A 20803-nucleotide genomic window follows, 5' to 3' on the forward strand; every position below is an offset into this window, starting at 1 on the left:
TCTTTCTTCATTCCATGTGATCATACCACATGCTTCTTCAGATACCTAATTTCCACAGCCTGGATTCTTGCCTTCTGTTACTCATTCCATGTCCATGTTTTAGCTGCATATGTCAGGGTTGGGAGACGTATACTGTCCCTTAACCCTCTCTTCACTTCCACACTTCCACCTCTATCCATTATTTTTTTTTTTTTTTTTCTGTCTCCTGCGTTTGCGAGGTAGCGCAAGGAAACAGACGAAAGAAATGGCCCAACCCACCCCCATACACATGTATATACATACGTCCACACACGCAAATATACATACCTACACAGCTTTCCATGGTTTACCCTAGACGCTTCACATGCCTTGATTCAATCCACTGACAGCACGTCAACCCCGGTATACCACATCGCTCCAATTCACTCTATTCCTTGCCATCCTTTCACCCTCCTGCATGTTCAGGCCCCGATCACACAAAATCTTTTTCACTCCATCTTTCCACCTCCAATTTGGTCTCCCTCTTCTCCTCGTTCCCTCCACCTCCGACACATATATCCTCTTGGTCAATTTTTCCTCACTCATTCTCTCCATATGCCCAAACCATTTCAAAACACCCTCTTCTGCTCTCTCAACCACGCTCTTTTTCTTTCCACACATCTCTCTTACCCTTACGTTACTTACTCGATCAAACCACCTCACACCACACATTGTCCTCAAACATCTCATTTCCAGCACATCCATCCTCCTGCGCACAACTCTATCCATAGCCCACGCCTCGCAACCATACAACATTGTTGGAACCACTATTCCTTCAAACATACCCATTTTTGCTTTCCGAGATAATGTTCTCGACTTCCACACATTCTTCAAGGCTCCCAGAATTTTCGCCCCCTCCCCCACCCTATGATCCACTTCCGCTTCCATGGTTCCATCCGCTGCCAGATCCACTCCCAGATATCTAAAACACTTCACTTCCTCCAGTTTTTCTCCATTCAAACTCACCTCCCAGTTGACTTGACCCTCAACCCTACTGTACCTAATAACCTTGCTCTTATTCACATTTACTCTTAACTTTCTTCTTCCACACACTTTACCAAACTCAGTCACCAGCTTCTGCAGTTTCTCACATGAATCAGCCACCAGCGCTGTATCATCAGCAAACAACAACTGACTCACTTCCCAAGCTCTCTCATCCCCAACAGACTTCATACTTGCCCCTCTTTCCAAAACTCTTGCATTCACCTCCCTAACAACCCCATCCATAAACAAATTAAACAACCATGGAGACATCACACACCCCTGCCGCAAACCTACATTCACTGAGAACCAATCACTTTCCTCTCTTCCTACACGTACACATGCCTTACATCCTCGATAAAAACTTTTCACCGCTTCTAACAACTTGCCTCCCACACCATATATTCTTAATACCTTCCTCAGAGCATCTCTATCAACTCTATCATATGCCTTCTCCAGATCCATAAATGCTACATACAGATCCATTTGCTTTTCTAAGTATTTCTCACATACATTCTTCAAAGCAAACACCTGATCCACACATCCTCTACCACTTCTGAAACCACACTGCTCTTCCCCAATCTGATGCTCTGTACATGCCTTCACCCTCTCAATCAATTCCCAAGACAGCTCGTAGATACTTGAATTCTCTCACTTCTTCCAGTCTTTCTCCCTCCATATCCAAAACAGTTTAGTACACCATCTTTCATTCTATATGGTTTTGCATCTCATTTCTCTTTCTCCTTTTCCTGTCTTATGTTCTTTGTAGTTTAAGATATTGTGGGAGTGAATGGCATTTGTGTATATGCTACACCTGGCTTTAAGCTTATGATGTAAGCTTTGTTCCTTAGAACTTAAAGGAATTTATTTGTTGTTTGGGGAGAAAAGAAAAAAGTCCAAGCTTTTTGTTTTCCATTATAAAATGAATGACATGCATATATGTGTAAGGGATATGTACTGAAAAATGAGTTGCTATACTTTATATGGCCATAGTATAATGATGGAGTTAATGTACAAATCCCTCAGGGCAGTGGTGGATGAGGGTCTTGGAGTGTGCGTCATTCAGATCTTCTGTTTCCCCATTATAAAATGAAAGTGATTCATGTACAAGTAAAGTATATGTATGAAAAAGAGCTAATGTGTTTTATGTATCTGTGGTATAACAGTAAAGTTAATGTGTAGATCACCTAGGGAAACAGTGGATTGTGTGCGTCAGCCAGTGTCTCAGTTTAAGGTGTCACTGAGTCACCATTCATGGTGCTGCCTAGGGCAAAAACCGAGGCAACACCCAGTAGGCATGCAAATATCATAATGTTAGTAGACCATTAAAAAGAAACTGAAGATATTTACAACTACAGTGACTCCTAACACTTCCTGGACTGTCAGCCATATGTGTCACCAGGCATTTACGGGTTAAGAGGAGATGGTGGTAAGTTGTTGTTTGTGGAAGGTGATCACGTCCTTTTGGTCAGATGGTAAGATTATTCACAGGTCATTGTTGTAGTTTCACTTGACGTTGAAGAAAGCAGGGTTCTCATTTTCCTTGCTCATTAGTCTTTTGTAGGATGACATAACCTGTCACAAGTTTCAAATACATTCTTATATTTTTTTTTTTTTCAGAGTGAGGCTGCATATGTTGCAAAGAGAGCTGAACAGATAAGAAGAGGCTTGATAAGGTATACACACAAGAAAGAAGAGAAGTACAATTTCTATAATTTGTGGAGTAATGAGGGTGAAAAACTGAGGGGGATACACAATCATCTACCTGCACCAAAAGCAAGATTACCAGGTTAGTTATATGGATTGAAATACTGTTAATGATATATTCTTCATGTCAGGTTCTCTTCAGGTGAAGAACCCATTTTCTCTAACAAAGCAGTATTCTTCAGGTGCCTCCATCCATATTTAGGATATTTTATTGCTTGTTTCTTTTTTTATCAGGTTTATCTATCTATCTGTACCTGTTCCCTTATGGAGCTCCCTTGAGGGGATGGCCATGCAATAGTCTCCATAACTAGTAAACTCCACTAATTCCTGAGCTATGATTAGGGCAGTTTGTTGAAATGTAGCTTACTTTGACTTATTTTCTCCAGTATGGCACAAACAGAACATGCACTCATCAAGGCTAATTGGATGAAAGAACAAAGAAGAAAGTAGAAATTAGTTAGGGCTGTACAGGTGTTTGTAAGTATGACTTAAAGCTTACATGCTCAAGGGAAGGAGATATCTTAATGGCCTCTCTTCAGTTGGCTAGTTTTCGCATAGAAATTGTGGGAGTCACCAGCCTAATGGGTGCCATGGATTGAAACCTTCAGGTGGGGACACATGCAAACAGCTCAAGAGAACTGTGGCCAAAATAATTTTTATTTTATTTATTTATTTTTTTTATTATACTTTGTCGCTGTCTCCCGCGTTTGCGAGGTAGCGCAAGGAAACAGACGAAAGAAATGGCCCAACCCCCCCCCCCCCCATACACATGTATATACATATGTCCACACACGCAAATATACATACCTACACAGCTTTCCATGGTTTACCCCAGACGCTTCACATGCCTTGCTTCAATCCACTGACAGCACGTCAACCCCGGTATACCACATTGCTCCAATTCACTCTATTCCTTGCCCTCCTTTCACTCTCCTGCATGTTCAGGCCCCGATCACACAAAATCTTTTTCACTCCATCTTTCCACCTCCAATTTGGTCTCCCTCTTCTCCTTGTTCCCTCCACCTCCGACACATATATCCTCTTGGTCAATCTTTCCTCACTCATCCTCTCCATGTGCCCAAACCACTTCAAAACACCCTCTTCTGCTCTCTCAACCACGCTCTTTTTATTTCCACACATCTCTCTTACCCTTACGTTACTCACTCGATCAAACCACCTCACACCACACATTGTCCTCAAACATCTCATTTCCAGCACATCCATCCTCCTGCGCACAACTCTATCCATAGCCCACGCCTCGCAACCATACAACATTGTTGGAACCACTATTCCTTCAAACATACCCATTTTTGCTTTCCGAGATAATGTTCTCGACGTCCACACATTCTTCAAGGCCCCCAGGATTTTCGCCCCCTCCCCCACCCTATGATCCACTTCCGCTTCCATGGTTCCATCCGCTGCCAGATCCACTCCCAGATATCTAAAACACTTCACTTCCTCCAGTTTTTCTCCATTCAAACTCACCTCCCAATTGACTTGACCCTCAACCCTACTGTACCTAATAACCTTGCTCTTATTCACATTTACTCTTAACTTTCTTCTTCCACACACTTTTCCAAACTCAGTCACCAGCTTCTGCAGTTTCTCACATGAATCAGCCACCAGCGCTGTATCATCAGCGAACAACAACTGACTCACTTCCCAAGCTCTCTCATCCCCAACAGACTTCATACTTGCCCCTCTTTCCAAAACTCTTGCATTTACCTCCCTAACAACCCCATCCATAAACAAATTAAACAACCATGGAGACATCACACACCCCTGCCGCAAACCTACATTCACTGAGAACCAATCACTTTCCTCTCTTCCTACACGTACACATGCCTTACATCCTCGATAAAAACTTTTCACTGCTTCTAACAACTTGCCTCCCACACCATATATTCTTAATACCTTCCACAGAGCATCTCTATCAACTCTATCATATGCCTTCTCCAGATCCATAAATGCTACATACAAATCCATTTGCTTTTCTAAGTATTTCTCACATACATTCTTCAAAGCAAACACCTGATCCACACATCCTCTACCACTTCTGAAACCACACTGCTCTTCCCCAATCTGATGCTCTGTACATGCCTTCACCCTCTCAATCAATACCCTCCCATATAATTTACCAGGAATACTCAACAAACTTATACCTCTGTAATTTGAGCACTCACTCTTATCCCCTTTGCCTTTGTACAATGGCACTATGCACGCATTCCGCCAATCCTCAGGCACCTCACCATGAGTCATACATACATTAGATAACCTTACCAACCAGTCAACAATACAGTCACCCCCTTTTTTAATAAATTCCACTGCAATACCATCCAAACCTGCTGCCTTGCCGGCTTTCATCTTCCGCAAAGCTTTCACTACCTCTTCTCTGTTTACCAAATCATTTTCCCTAACCCTCTCACTTTGCACACCACCTCGACCAAAACACCCTATATCTGCCACTCTATCATCAAACGCATTCAACAAACCTTCAAAATACTCACTCCATCTCCTTCTCACATCACCACTACTTGTTATCACCTCCCCATTTGCGCCCTTCACTGAAGTTCCCATTTGCTCCCTTGTCTTACGCACTTTATTTACCTCCTTCCAGAACATCTTTTTATTCTCCCTAAAATTTAATGATACTCTCTCACCCCAACTCTCATTTGCCCTTTTTTTCACCTCTTGCACCTTTCTCTTGACCTCCTGTCTCTTTCTTTTATACATCTCCCACTCAATTGCATTTTTTCCCTGCAAAAATCGTCCAAAATGCCTCTCTCTTCTCTTTCACTAATGCTCTTACTTCTTTATCCCACCACTCACTACCCTTTCTAATCAACCCACCTCCCACTCTTCTCATGCCACAAGCATCTTTTGCGCAATCCATCACTGATTCCCTAAATACATCCCATTCCTCCCCCACTCCCCTTACTTCCATTGTTCTCACCTTTTTCCATTCTGTACTCAGTCTCTCCTGGTACTTCCTCACACAGGTCTCTTTCTCAAGCTCACTTACTCTCACCACCCTCTTCACCCCAACATTCACTCTTTTTTTATCAGGTTTATCTATCTATCTGTACCTGTTCCCTTATGGAGCTCCCTCGAGGGGATGGCCATGCAATAGTCTCCATAACTAGTAAACTCCACTAATTCCTGAGCTATGATTAGGGCAGTTTGTTGAAATGTAGCTTACTTTGACTTATTTTCTCCAGTATAGCACAAACAGAACATGCACTCATCAAGGCTAATTGGATGAAAGAACAAAGAAGAAAGTAGAAATTAGTTAGGGCTGTACAGGTGTTTGTAAGTATGACTTAAAGCTTACATGCTCAAGGGAAGGAGATATCTTAATGGCCTCTCTTCAGTTGGCTAGTTTTCGCATAGAAATTGTGGGAGTCACCAGCCTAATGGGTGCCATGGATTGAAACCTTCAGGTGGGGACACATGCAAACAGCTCAAGAGAACTGTGGCCAAAATAATATTTGCTGAATAAAGAGAGACAAATAACATTGTAGTATGCAGAAAGCGAAGATTAGAGAGGTGATACCAAGAGCATTAATGCAGCAGAAGTTTTTTAGTTTCACTGTAGCTGATAGAAAGGTAGAGGAATAGCCAACCAAGTTGTGTAATTAGTATTCCATACTTGGGTGAATTTAACTCCTGGTATATATGAAATAGGCTCCAAGAAATATAATTTTGGTACCCAAACAACACTCCCATATGGTGGGCCACCATATGAAAATGGAAGCCCAAATTACCATAATAAAATGAACATTAAGAATGTCTAGATAACTGGCTACTAGATTTTTATCAGTTATGAGCCATAAAACAAATTTTTTTAGACAAAACATCTCTCTATATGCCATTATCTCTACCTGAAATCACCCTGCATTTACTTGGGATGCTTGTGTGTTTTCAGAGCTCAGAGCATAAAAACAAAGGGTATCTTTTTTTTTTGTGCACAAGTGATCTGTAAAGGCATCATCTTGATTAAGAGGCAAGCTGATCTTAATAGGAGACAACAGAACTGACTCACCCTTAGCCAAAACATAGTGTCTTTAAAGATCAGTTAAAAGACACCATCAGTAATATTGGCTTTTGCCTCTTTAGCTACTTATTGTTCATCTCCAGAGAACTGGTGGTAAACAGTCAGCAGGTGCACTGGGAGGAGAGATTCTTTTAGATATCCTCATGGGAAATCAGTCTTCCGACTTTTAATTTTTCCAATGAGGAAACACTGGTCATCCTTACCCTTTGCTGTGCAATCATCCATAGCAGAGGCAGTTCACTTATTGAATTCAGACCTGTCTTCCAACTTTCAGTTTTTCTAGTAAAGAAACACTGGTCATCCCTACTGCTTTGCTATGGACTCATCCTTGGCAGAGGCAGTTGATTTCTTTCAGACCTGCCTTTGGCCAGTTGGAGACTGACACAGAGATGATATCATTGATCTGTTTCTGGCTGCCTGGCAGGCACATTGCCAATTGTAATCACCACCCCACTAGATGTATACCCATCTGAAGCTACCTTCCCAACATGGTCGTTTTGTCTGTTTACGGATGGGGTAGTTAGAGATATGGATGCAAGATTTGGTTAGAGGGATAGGTCTGCATTTTGTCATGGGTGTGGAGGCTTGGGAGACAAGTCGGTTACTGTTTGCTGATGATGTGGCATTGGTGGTGGATTTCCCCATCTTTCAGCTGCCCTTATTTCACTTTCTTTCGTACTCCTCCCAGTTACTCATACTCCATTGCTGACATCTTCCTCTTCTGTTTTGCTAGCAATTCAGCTTCCTAATTTCATCATTCAGTGTTCTCTCTCAAACATCAACATTACATTCCATGTGCATACACTTCATTTTCATGCTTAAGCACTCTTTCGCCCAAATGCTTTCCACTGCTGTTCTGCTCCCTAAGTTTCATTAGCTCCTACCCTGTTCCTGTCTTTACTAAGTCTATCTTGATGTGTTTGCCCTCAGGCCACTGACCTTTTCAGTCAGTTTCTTTCCCCAAATCCACCAACAACCTTCACTCTCCACCAAGAGATGATTTGACATTCCACCTGCCACTTTTCTCAGCATGGTCATATACAAGTTCTTCTTTGCATACCAGTCAGTTAACAGTTCATGAAAGCCCATAAACCAGTAATCCTTCTCACCCAATGGTGCATGCTCCTTTTCTTGAACCATATATTGCTGAATACTGTTCTGCTTCTACCACACAAAGCTTTTTATTTTCATTTGCTCTAGGGACCCTTGTAACCTCAATTACAAGTTCACACTCAGTCTCTATCTGTCATGTGTAATGCACCAAAACCAGAGCTCCCTATCCACATCTATGCCCCACAGACCATTCCATGGTTTACCCCAAACGCTTCACATGCCCTGGTTCAGTCCATTGACAGCATGTCATTTCAATTCACTCTATTCCTTGCACGCCTCTCACCCTCCTGTATGTTCAGGCCGTGATCACTCAAAATCTTTTTCACTCCATCGTTCCACCTCCAGTTTGGTGTCCCACTTCTCCTTGATCCCTTCACCTCTGACACATATCCTCTTTGTCAATCTTTCCTTACTCATTCTCTCCATATGTCCAAACCATTTCAACACACCCACTTCTACTCTCTCAACCACAGTCTTTTTATTTTCACACATATCCCTTATGCTTTAATTACTTACTTGATCAAACCACTTCACACCACATATTGTCCTCAAACATTTCATTTCCAACACATCCACCCTCCTCTGTACATCCCTATCTATAGCCCATGCCTTGCAACCATATGACATTGTTAGAACTACTATTCCTTCAAAACATACCTATTTTTGCTCTCTGAGATAACATTCTTTCCCTCTGCCCATTCTTCATTGCTCCCAGAACCTTCACTCCCTCCCCACCCTTTGACTCACTTCTGCTTCCGTAGTTCCATCCGCTGCTTAGTTCACTCCTAGATATCTAGAACACTCTACTTCCTTCAGTTTTTTTCTATTGAAACTTACACCCAAGTTAACTTGTCGCTCAGCCCTACTGAACCTAATATAATAACCTTGCTCTTTTCCAACCTCAGTTACCAACCTCTGCAGTTTCTCCCTGGAATCAGCCATTAGAGCTGTATCATCGGCAAACAACAACTGACTCACTTCCCAGGCCCTCTAATCCACAACAGACTGCATACTCACCCCTCACTCCAAAACTCTTGCATGTACCTCCCAAACCACCCCATCCATAGATAAATTAGATAACCATGATGACATCACCCACTATGAACCAGTCACTCTCCTCTCTGCCTACTCTGCTTCTAGCAACTTACCTCCCACACCATATACTCTTAAAACCTTCCACAAAGCATCTCTATCAACCCTATCATATGCTTTCTCCAGATCCATATATGCTACATACAAATCCATCTATTTTTGTAAGTATTTCAGACATACATTCTTCATAGCAGACACCTGATCCACACATCCTCTACCACTTCTGAAGCCACACTGCTCTTCCCCATTCTAATGCTCTGTACATACCTTCACCCTCTCAATCAATACCCTCCCATAAAATTTCCTAGTAATATTCAGCAGACTTATGCCTCTGTAGTTTGAACACTTACCTTTATCTCCTTTGCCTTTGTACAGTGGCACTATGCATGCATTCCGCCAATCATCAGGCACTTCACCAACATCCATTCGTACATTGAATATCCTCACCAACCAGTCAACAACACAGTCATCCCCTTTTTTTTTTTTTAAATAAAGTCCACTGTAATACCATCCAAACCCACCGCCTTCCCAGATTTCATCTTCTCCAAAGCTTTCATTACCTCTTCTATGTTAACCAAACCATTCTCTCTGATCCTCTCACTTCACATTCCACCCTGACTAAAACACCCTATATTTGCCATTCTGTCATCTAACACATTCAACAAACCTTCAAAATACTCACTCCATCTCCTTCTCACTTCATCACTACCTGCTAATACCTCCATGCTTGCCCCCTTCACAGATGTTCCCATTGCATACTTGTGATACACACATTATTTCCCTCCACCCAAAACATCTTTTAATTCTTCCTAAGATTTGATTATACTTTCTTACCCCAACTCTCATTCGCCCTCTTTTTCTCCTCTTACACCTTTTTCTTGACCTCCTGCTGCTTTCTTTTATACATCTTCCAGTCATTTGCACTACTTTCCTGCAAATATCCCCCTAATGCCTCTCTTTTTTTTCTTTCACTAACAACCTTACTTCTTCATCCCACCACTCACTACCCTTTCTAATCTGCCCGTCTCCCACCTTTTTCATGCCACATGCATCTTTTGCACAAGCCATCACAGCTTCCCTAAATACTCCCATTCCTCACCGACTCCCCTCATGTCATTTGCTCTCAACTTTTGCCATTCTACACTCAGTCTCTCTTGGTACTTCCTCACACAAGTCTCCTTTCCGTGCTCACATACTCTTACCACTCTCTTCTCCCCAACATTCTTTCTTATTTTCCGGAAACCTCTGCAAATTTTCACCTTTGCCCGTGCAGGACAGTAATCAGACATCCCTCCAGCTGTCCCTCTCAGCACACTATCATCTAAAAGTCTCTCTTTTACATTCCTGTCAATTAACACATAATCCAGTAATGCCCTTTGACCATCTCTCCTACTCACATATGTATACTTATGTATATCTCTCTTTTTAAACCAGGTATTCCCAATCACCAGTCTTTTTCAGCACACAAATCTACAAGTTCTTCCATTTCCATTTACAACTCTGAACACCACATGTACACCAATTATACCCTCAGCTGCCACTTTACTCACAATCGCATTTAAATCACCCATCACCATAACCCGATCTCGTGCATTAAAGCTGATGATACATTCACTCAGCTGCTTACAAAACACTTGCCTCTTATGATCTTTCTTCTCATGACCATGTGCATAGGCACTGATAATCACCCATATCTGTTCATTCACTTTCAGTTTTACCCAAATCAATCTAGAATTTACTTTCTTACGCTCTAACACATACTCCCAAAACTCCTGCTTCAGGAGTAGTGCTACTCCTTCCTTAGCTCTTGTCTTCTCACCAACCCCTGACTTTACTCCCAAGTCTTTCCCAAACCACTCTTCCCTTTTACACTTGAGCTTCATTTCCCATAGAGCCAAAACATCCAGGTTTCTTTCCTCAAACATACTACCTATCTCCTTTCTTCTCATCTTGCTTTCTTCCACACACATTCAGACACCCCATTCTGAGGCTTTGAGGAGGATGAGCACTCCTCTCTTGACTCCCTTTTCTGTTTCCCTTTCTAGAAATTTAAATACAAGGAGACAGGGTGTTTCCAGGCCCCCTCTCCTGCCCTCTTTTGTCACCTTCTAAGACATGCAAGGAATACATGGGAAGTATTCTTTTTCCCCTATCCCCAGGGATATATATGATGGATGATTATTGGTGCCTATGCCCCTGGTCAGAAGAAAGATTATGAGACGCAAGTGTTTTGGGAGCAGCTGAGTGAGTGTTTTAGCAGTTTTGATGCACAAGATTGGGGAATAGTGGTGGATGATTTAAATGCAAAGGTGAATAATGTGGCAGTTGAGGGTATTATTGGTGTACATGGTGTGATCAGTGTTGTAAATGGAAATGGTTAAGAGATTGTGGATTTTTGTGTTGACAAATGACTAATGATTTGGAATTCATGATTTACAAACAGATATACATAAGTATAAAAAGATGATCTGGAAGGAGGTAAATAAAGTGCATAAGACAAGGGAGCAAATGGGAACTTCAGTGAAGGGCGCAAATGGGGAGGTGATAACAAGTAGTGGTGATGTGAGAAAGAGATGGAGTGAGTATTTTGAAGGTTTGTTGAATGTGTTTGATGATAGAGTGGCAGATATAGGGTGTTTTGGTCGAGATGGTGTGCAAAGTGAGAGGGTTAGGGAAAATGATTTGGTAAACAGAGAAGAGGTAGTAAAAGCTTTGCGGAAGATGAAAGCCAGCAAGGCAGCAGGTTTGGATGGTATTGCAGTGGAATTTATTAAAAAAGGGGGTGACTGTATTATTGACTGGTTGGTAAGGTTATTTAATGTATGTATGACTCATGGTGAGATGCCTGAGGATTGGCCGAATGCGTGCATAGTGCCATTGTACAAAGGCAAAGGGGATAAGAGTGAGTGCTCAAATTTCAGAGGTATAAGTTTGTTGAGTATTCCTGGTTAATTATATGGGAGGGTATTGATTGAGAGGGTGAAGGTATGTACAGAGCATCAGATTGGGGAAGAGCAGTATGGTTTCAGAAGTGGTAGAGGATGTGTGGATCAGGTGTTTGCTTTGAAGAATGTATGTGAGAAATACTTAGAAAAGCAAATGGATTTGTATGTAGCATTTATGGATCTGGAGAAGGCATATGATAGAGTTGATAGAGATGCTCTGTTGAAGGTATTAAGAATATATGGTGTGGGAGGCAAGTTGTTAGAAGCAGTGAAAAGTTTTTATCGAGGATGTAAGGTATGTGTACGTGTAGGAAGAGAGGAAAGTGATTGGTTCTCAGTGAATGTAGGTTTGCGGCTGGGGTGTGTGATGTCTCCATGGATGTTTGATTTGTTTATGGATGGGGTTGTTAGGGAGGTGAATGCAAGAGTTTTGGAAAGAGGGGCAAGTATGCAGTCTGTTGTGGATGAGAGAGCTTGGGAAGTGAGTCAGTTGTTGTTCGCTGATGATACAGCGCTGGTGGCTGATTCATGTGAAAAACTGCAGAAGCTGGTGACTGAGTTTGGTAAAGTGTGTGAAAGAAGAAAGTTAAGAGTAAATGTGAATAAGAGCAAGGTTATTAGGTACAGTAGGGTTGAGGGTCAAGTCAACTGGGAGGTAAGTTTGAATGGAGAAAAACTGGAGGAAGTGAAGTGTTTTAGATATCTGGGAGTGGATCTGGCAGCGGATGGAACAATGGAAGCAGAAGTGGATCATAGGGTGGGGGAGGGGGCAAAAATCCTGGGAGCCTTGAAGAATGTGTGGAAGTCGAGAACATTATCTCGGAAAGCAAAAATGGGTATATTTGAAGGAATAGTGGTTCCAACAATGTTGTATGGTTGTGAGGTGTGGGCTATGGATAGAGTTGTGCACAGGAGGATGGATGTGCTGGAAATGAGATGTTTGAGGACAATGTGTGGTGTGAGGTGGTTTGATCGAGTAAGTAACGTGAGGGTAAGAGAGATGTGTGGAAATAAAAAGAGCGTGATTGAGAGAGCAGAAGAGGGTGTTTTGAAATGGTTTAGGCACATGGAGAGAATGAGTGAGGAAAGATTGACCAAGAAGATATATGTGTCGGAGGTGGAGGGAACGAGGAGAAGAGGGAGACCAAATTGGAGGTGGAAAGATGGAGTGAAAAAGATTTTGTGTGATCGGGGCCTGAACATGCAGGAGGGTGAAAGGAGGGCAAGGAATAGAGTGAATTGGATCGATGTGGTATACCGGGGTTGACGTGCTGTCAGTGGATTGAAGCAGGGCATGTGAAGCGTCTGGGGTAAACCATGGAAAGCTGTGTAGGATTGTATATTTGCATGGGTGAACGTGTATGTATATACATGTGTATGGGGGTGGGTTGGGCCATTTCTTTAGTCTGTTTCCTTGCGCTACCTCGCAAACGCGGGAGACAGCGACAAAAGAAAAAAAAAAAATATGTGAGTAGGAGAGATGGTCACAGGGGATTATTGGATTGTGTTAATTGATAGGCATGTAAAAGAGACTTTTGGATGTTAATGTACTGAGAGGGGCAGGTGGAGAGATGTCTGATTTCTGTCTTGTGGAGGTGAGGGTGAAGATTTGTAGAGTTTTCCTGAAACCAAGAGACAATGTTGGAGAGAAGAGTGGTGAGAGTAATTGAGCCTAGAAAGGAGATTTGTGTAATAAAATACCAGGAAAGATTGAGTGTAGAATGGCAAAAGGTAAGAGCAAATGACATGAGGGAAGTGGGTGAGGAATGGGATGTATGTAGGGAAGCAGTGATGGCTTGCACAAAAGATGCATGTGGCATGAGAAAGGTGGGAGGTGGGTAGATTAGAAAGGGTAGTGAGTGGTGAGATGATGAAGTAAGGTGGTCAGTGAAAGAGAAAAGAGAGACATTTTGATGAAATTTGTAGGAAGGAGTACAAATGACTGGGATATATTTATAAAAGAAAGCAGCAGGTCAAGAGAAAGGTGCAAGCGGTGAAAAAGAGGGCAATTGAGAGTTAGGGTGAGAGAGTATCATTAAATTATAGAGAGAATAAAAGATGTTTTAGAAGGAGGTAAACAATGTGCATATGACAAGAGAACAAATGGGAGCATCAGTGAAGGGGGTAAGTAGGGAGGTAATGACAGGTAATGATGAAGTGAGAACAAGATGGAGTATTTTGAAGGTTTATTGATTATATTTGATGATAGAGCAGAAGATATAGGGTCTTTTGGTCGGGGTGGTGTGTGAAATGAGAGTGCCAGGGAGAATGGTTTGGTAAGCAGAGAAGAGGTAGTGAAAGCTATGCAGAAAATGAAATCTGGCAAGGCAGCAGGTTTGGATGGTATTGCAGTGGAATTTATTAAAAAAGGGGGTAACTGTGTTGTTGATTAGTTGGTAAGGATATTCATTGTATGTATGGATCATAGTGAAGTACCTGAGGATTGGCAGAATGCATGCATAGTGCCATTCTACAAAGGCAAAGGTGACTGTTCAAATTACAGAGGCATACGTTTGTTGAGTATTCCTGGGAAATTATATGGGAGGGTATTGATTGAGAGGGTGAAGGCATGTACAGAGCATCAGATTCGTGAAGAGCAGTGTGGTTTCAGAAGTGGTAGAGGATATGTGGATCAGGTGTTTGCTTTGTAGAATGTATGTGAGGAATACTTAAAATAACAGTTGCATTTTTATGTAGCATTCATGGATCTGGAGAAGGTATATGATAGGGTTGATAGAGATGCTTTGTGGAAGGTTTTAAAAGTTTATGGTGTGGGAGGTAAGTTGCTAGAAGCAGTGAAAAGTTTTTACCAAGGATGTAAGGCATGTGTACGATTGGAAGAGAGGAAAGTGATTGGTTCCCAGTGAATGTCTGTTTGTGGCAGGGGTGCGTGATGTCTCCATGGTTGTTTAGTTTGTAGATGGTTTGGTTACGGAGGTGAGTGCAAGAGTTTTGGAGAGAGAGGCAAGTATGCAATCTGCTGTGGATGAGAGGGTCTGGGAAGTGAGCCAGTTGTTATTTGCTGATGATTCAGTGCTGGTGGCTGATTCATGTGAGAAACTTCAGAGGTTGGTGACTGAGTTTGATAAAGTGTGTGAAAGAAGAATGTTAAGAGTAAATGTGAATAAGAGCTAGGTTAGGTTCAATAAGGCTTAGGGACAACTTAACTGGGAGGTAAGTTTGATTGGAGAATAATTTGAAGTGAAGTGTTTTAGATATCAGGGAGTGGACTTGGCAGTGGATGGAACCATGGAAGCAGAGGTGAGTCACAGGGTGGTGGAGGGAGCAAAGGTTCTGGGAGCGTTGAAGAATGTTTGGAAGGCAAGAACGTTATCTCGGAGAATAATAATGGGTATGTTTGAAGGAATAGTGGGTCCAACAATGTTATATGGTTGCGAGGCATGGGCTATAGATAGGGTTATGCAGAGGAGGGTATATGTGTTGGAAATGAAATGTTTGAGGACAGTATGTGGTGTCAGGTGGTTTGATTGAGTAAGTAATGAAAAGGTAAGAGAGATGAGTGGCAATTAAAAGAGTGTGGTTGAGAGAGCAAAAGAGGGTGTGTTGAAATTGTTTTGACAAATAGAGAGAATGAGTGAGGAAAGATTGACAAAGAGGATGTATGTGTCAGAGGTGGAGGGAATGAGGAGAAGCAGGGAAACCAAATTTGAGGTGGAAGGATGGAGTGAAAAAGATTTTGAGCGATCGGGGCCTAAACATACAGGAGTGCCTTAGAACGATGTGGTATACTGTAGTCGACGTGCTGTCAGTGTATTGAACCAGGGCATGTGAAGAGTCTGTGGGGCTTGAATGTGGAAAGGGGGCTATGTTTTCGGTGTATTACACATGACAGTTAGAGACTGAGTGTGAATGAATGTGGTCTTTTTGTCTGTTCTTGGCTCTCCATCACTGGAGGAGAGAAATGAGGGGAATGGATGAAGGCAGCAAGTATGAATATGTACATGTATATATGTATATGTACGTGTATGGGCGCTTATATATATTTATTTTTATATTATTTTGCTTTGTCGCTGTCGCCCGCGTTAGCGAGGTAGTGCAACGAAACAGACGAAAGAATGGCCCAACCCACCCACATACACATGTACATACATACACGTCCACACACGCAAATATACATACCTATACATCTCAATGTATACATATATATACACACACAGACATATACATATATACTTCCTTCCTTCATACTATTCGCCATTTCCCGCATTAGCAAGGTAGCACCAAGAACAGAGGACCGGACCTTTGAGGGAACATCCCCACCCGGCCCCCATCTCTGTTCCTTCCTTTGGAATATTAATAAAAAATGAAAGGGGAGGATCTCCAGCCACCTGCTCCCTCCCCTTTTAGTTGCCTTCTACGACACGCAGGGAATACATGGGAAGTATTCTCTCTCCCCTATCCCCAGGGATAATTCAAATACATATATATTCAAATACATATATACACATGTACATAATTCATACTGTCTGCCTTTATTCATTCCCATCGCCACCTCGCCACACATGGAATAACAACCCCCTCCCCCCTCATGTGTGCGAGGTAGCGCTAGGTAAAGACAGCAAAGGCCACATTCGTTCACACTCAGTCTCTAGCTGTCATGTAATAATGCACCGAAACCACAGCTCCCTTTCCACATCCAGGCCCCACAGAACTTTCCATGGTTTACCCTAGACACTTCACATGCCCTGGTTCAATCCATTGACAGCATGTCGACCCCGGTATGCCACATCATTCCAATTCACTCTATTCCTTGCACGCCTTTCACTCTACTGCATGTTCAGGCCCCGATCACTCAAAATCTTTTTCACTGCATCTTTCCACCTCCAATTTGGTCTCTCACTTCTCCTTGTTCCCTCCACCTCTGACACATATAACCTCTTGGTCAATCTTTCCTCACTCATCCTCTCCATGTGATCAAACCATTTCAATACACCCTCTTCTGCTCCCTCAACCACACTTTTTTTGTTGCCACACATCTCTCTTACCCTATTATTACTTACTCGATCAAACCACCTCACACCACATATTGTCCTCAAACATCTCATTTCCAGTACATCCACCCTCCTGCGCACAACTCTATCCATAGCCCACGCATCGCAACTGTACAAAATTGTTGGAACCACTATTCCTTCAAACATACCCATTTTTGCTTTCCGAGATAATGTTCTCGACTTCCACACATTCTTCAAGGCTCCCAGAATTTTCGCCCCCTCCCCCACCCTATGATTCACTTCCGCTTTCGTGGTTCCATCCGCTGCCAAATCCACTCCCAGTTATCTAAAACACTTCACTTCCTCTAGTTTTTCTCCATTCAAACTTACCTCCCAATTGACTTGACCCTCAACCCTACTGTACCTAATAACCTTGCTCTTATTCACATTTACTCTTAACTTTCTTCTTTCACACACTTTACCAAACTCAGTCACCAGCTTCTGCAGTTTCTCACATGAAGCAGCCACCAGCGCTGTATCATCAGCGAACAACAAGTGACTCACTTCCCAAGCTCTCTCATCCAGAATAGACTGCATACTTGCCCCTCTTTCCAAAACTCTTGCATTCACCTCCCTAACAACCCCATCCATAAACAAATTAAACAACCATGGAGACATCACACACCCCTGCCGCAAACCTACATTCACTGAGAACCAATCACTTTCCTTTCCTCCTACAGGTACACATGCCTTACATCCCCGATAAAAACTTTTCACTGCTTCTAACAACTTGCCTCCCACACCATATATTCTTAATACCTTCCACAGTTGATGGAGAGAGATGGGTGATTATTGGTGCATAGGCACCTAGGCATGAGAAGAAAGAGCATGAGAGGCAAGTGTTTTGGGAGCAGCTGAATGAGTGTGTTAGTGGTTTTGATGCACAAGACTGGGTTATAGTGATGGGTGATTTGAATGCAAAGGTGAGTAATGTGGCAGTTGAGGGAATAATTGGTATACATGGAGTGTTCAGTGTTGTAAATGGAAATGGTGAAGAGCTTGTAGATTTATGTGCTGAAAAAGTGTGGTTTCAGAAGTGGTAGAGGATGTGTGGATCAGGTGTTTGCTTTGAAGAATGTATGTGAGAAATACTTAGAAAAGCAAATGGATTTGTATGTAGCATTTATGGATCTGGAGAAGGCATATGATAGAGTTGATAGAGATGCTCTGTGGAAGGTATTAAGAATATATGGTGTGGGAGGCAAGTTGTTAGAAGCAGTGAAAAGTTTTTATCGAGGATGTAAGGCATGTGTACGTGTAGGAAGAGAGGAAAGTGATTGGTTCTCAGTGAATGTAGGTTTGCGGCAGGGGTGTGTGATGTCTCCATGGTTGTTTAATTTGTTTATGGATGGGGTTGTTAGGGAGGTAAATGCAAGAGTTTTGGAAAGAGGGGCAAATATGAAGTCTGTTGGGGATGAGAGAGCTTGGGAAGTGAGTCAGTTGTTGTTCGCTGATGATACAGCGCTGGTGGCGGATTCATGTGAGAAACTGCAGAAGCTGGTGACTGAGTTTGGTAAAGTGTGTGGAAGAAGAAAGTTAAGAGTAAATGTGAATAAGAGCAAGGTTATTAGGTACAGTAGGGTTGAGGGTCAAGTCAATTGGGAGGTGAGTTTGAATGGAGAAAAACTGGAGGAAGTGAAGTGTTTTAGATATCTGGGAGTGGATCTGTCAGCGGATGGAACCATGGAAGCGGAAGTGGATCATAGGGTGGGGGAGGGGGCGAAAATTTTGGGAGCCTTGAAAAATGTGTGGAAGTCGAGAACATTATCCCGGAAAGCAAAAATGGGTATGTTTGAAGGAATAGTGGTTCCAACAATGTTGTATGGTTGCGAGGCGTGGGCTATGGATAGAGTTGTGAGCAGGAGGATGGATGTGCTGGAAATGAGATGCTTGAGGACAATATGTGGTGTGAGGTGGTTTGATCGAGTAAGTAACGTAAGGGTAAGAGAGATGTGTGGAAATAAAAAGAGCGTGGTTGAGAGAGCAAAAGAGGGTGTTTTGAAATGGTTTGGGCACATGGATAGAATGAGTGAGGAAAGATTGACCAAGAGGATATATGTGTCGGAGGTGGAGGGAACGAGGAGAAGAGGGAGACCAAATTGGAGGTGGAAAGATGGAGTGAAAAGGATTTTGTGTGATCGGGGCCTGAACATGCAGGAGGGTGAAAGGAGGGCAAGGAATAGAGCGAATTGGAGTGATGTGGTATACAGGGGCTGACGTGCTGTCAGTGGATTGAACCAAGGCATGTGAAGCGTCCGGGGTAAACCATGGAAAGCTGTGTAGGTATGTATATTTGCGTGTGTGGACGTGTGTATGTACATGTGTATGGGGGGGGGTTGGGCCATTTCTTTCGTCTGTTTCCTTGCGCTACCTCGCAGACGCGGGAGACAGCGACAAAGTATAAAAAAAAAAAAAAAAAAAGCGAGATATACATAAGTATACATATATAAGTAGGAGAGATGGCCAGAGAGCGTTATTGGATTACGTGTTAATTGATAGACGCATGAAAGAGAGACTTTTGGATGTTAATGTGCTGAGAGGTGCAACTGGAGGGATGTCTGATCATTATCTTGTGGAGGTGAAGGTGAAGATTTGTGGGGGTTTTCAGAAAAGAAGAGAGAATGTTGGGGTGAAGAGAGTGGGGAGAGTAAGTGAGCTTGGGAAAGAGACATGTGTGAGGAAGTACCAGGAGAGACTGAGTACAGAATGGAAAAAGGTGAGAACAACGGAGGTAAGGGGAGTGTGGGAGGAATGGGATGTATTTAGGGAAGCAGTGATGGCTTGCGCAAAAGATGCTTGTGGCATGAGAAGCGTGGGAGGTGGGTTGATTAGAAAAGGTAGTGAGTGGTGGGATGAAGAAGTAAGATTATTAGTGAAAGATAAGAGAGGGGCATTTGGACGATTTTTGCAGGGAAAAAATGCAAATGAGTGGGAGAGGTATAAAAGAAAAAGGCAGGAGGTCAAGAGAAAGATGCAAGAGGTGAAAAAGAGGGCAAATGAGAGTTGGGTTGAGAGAGTATCATTAAATTTCAGGGAGAATAGAAAGATGTTTTGGAAGGAGGTAAATAAAGTGCGTAAGACAAGGGACCAAATGGGAACTTCAATGAATGGGGCTAATGGGGAGGTGATAACAAGTAGTGGTGATGTGAGAAGGAGATGGAGTGAGTATTTTGAAGGTTTGTTGAATGTGTTTGATGATAGAGTGGCAGATATAGGGTGTTTTGGTCAAGGTGGTGTGCAAAGTGAGAGGGTTAGGGAAAATGATTTGGTAAATAGAGAAGAGGTAGTAAAAGCTTTACGGAAGATAAAAGCCGGCAAGGCAGCAGGTTTGGATGGTATTGCAGTGGAATTCATTAAAAAAGGGGGTGATTGTATTGTTGACTGGTTGGTAAGGTTATTTAATGTATGTGTGATTCATGGTAAGGTGCCTGAGGATTGGCGGAATGCTTGCATAGTGCCATTGTACAAAGGCAAAGGGGATAAGAGTGAGTGCTCAAATTACGGAGGCATAAGTTTGTTGAGTATTCCTGGTAAATTATATGGGAGGGTATTGATTGAGAGGGTGAAGGCATGTACAGAGCATCAGATTGGGGAAGAGCAGTGTGGTTTCAGAAGTGGTAGAGGATGTGTGGATCAGGTGTTTGCTTTGAAGAATGTATGTGAGAAATACTTAGAAAAACAAATGGATTTGTATGTAGCATTTATGGATCTGGAGAAGGCATATGATAGAGTTGATAGAGATACTCTGTGGAAAGTTTTAAGAATATATGGTGTGGGAGGCAAGTTGTTAGAAGCAGTGAAAAGTTTTTATCGAGGATGTAAGGCATTTGTACGTGTAGGAAGAGAGAAAAGTGATTGGTTCTCAGTGAATGTAGGTTTGC

The 20803-nt window shown here is 42.5% G+C and overlaps 1 protein-coding gene across 1 annotated transcript in view; it reads left to right on the forward strand.

The window, feature by feature from the left end:
• The window catches only part of LOC139759048 (ribosome biogenesis protein bop1-A), a 408882-nt gene that overhangs the window by 102609 nt on the left and 285470 nt on the right, over window positions 1-20803 (forward strand). Inside the window, exon 5 of the mRNA XM_071680955.1 lies at window positions 2620-2788. Coding sequence (XP_071537056.1) covers window positions 2620-2788 — 169 coding nt within the window. The remainder of the gene's footprint in view (window positions 1-2619; window positions 2789-20803) is intronic.

Source organism: Panulirus ornatus, chromosome 32 (assembly GCF_036320965.1).
Source record: "Panulirus ornatus isolate Po-2019 chromosome 32, ASM3632096v1, whole genome shotgun sequence".
Lineage (NCBI taxonomy): Eukaryota > Metazoa > Arthropoda > Malacostraca > Decapoda > Palinuridae > Panulirus > Panulirus ornatus.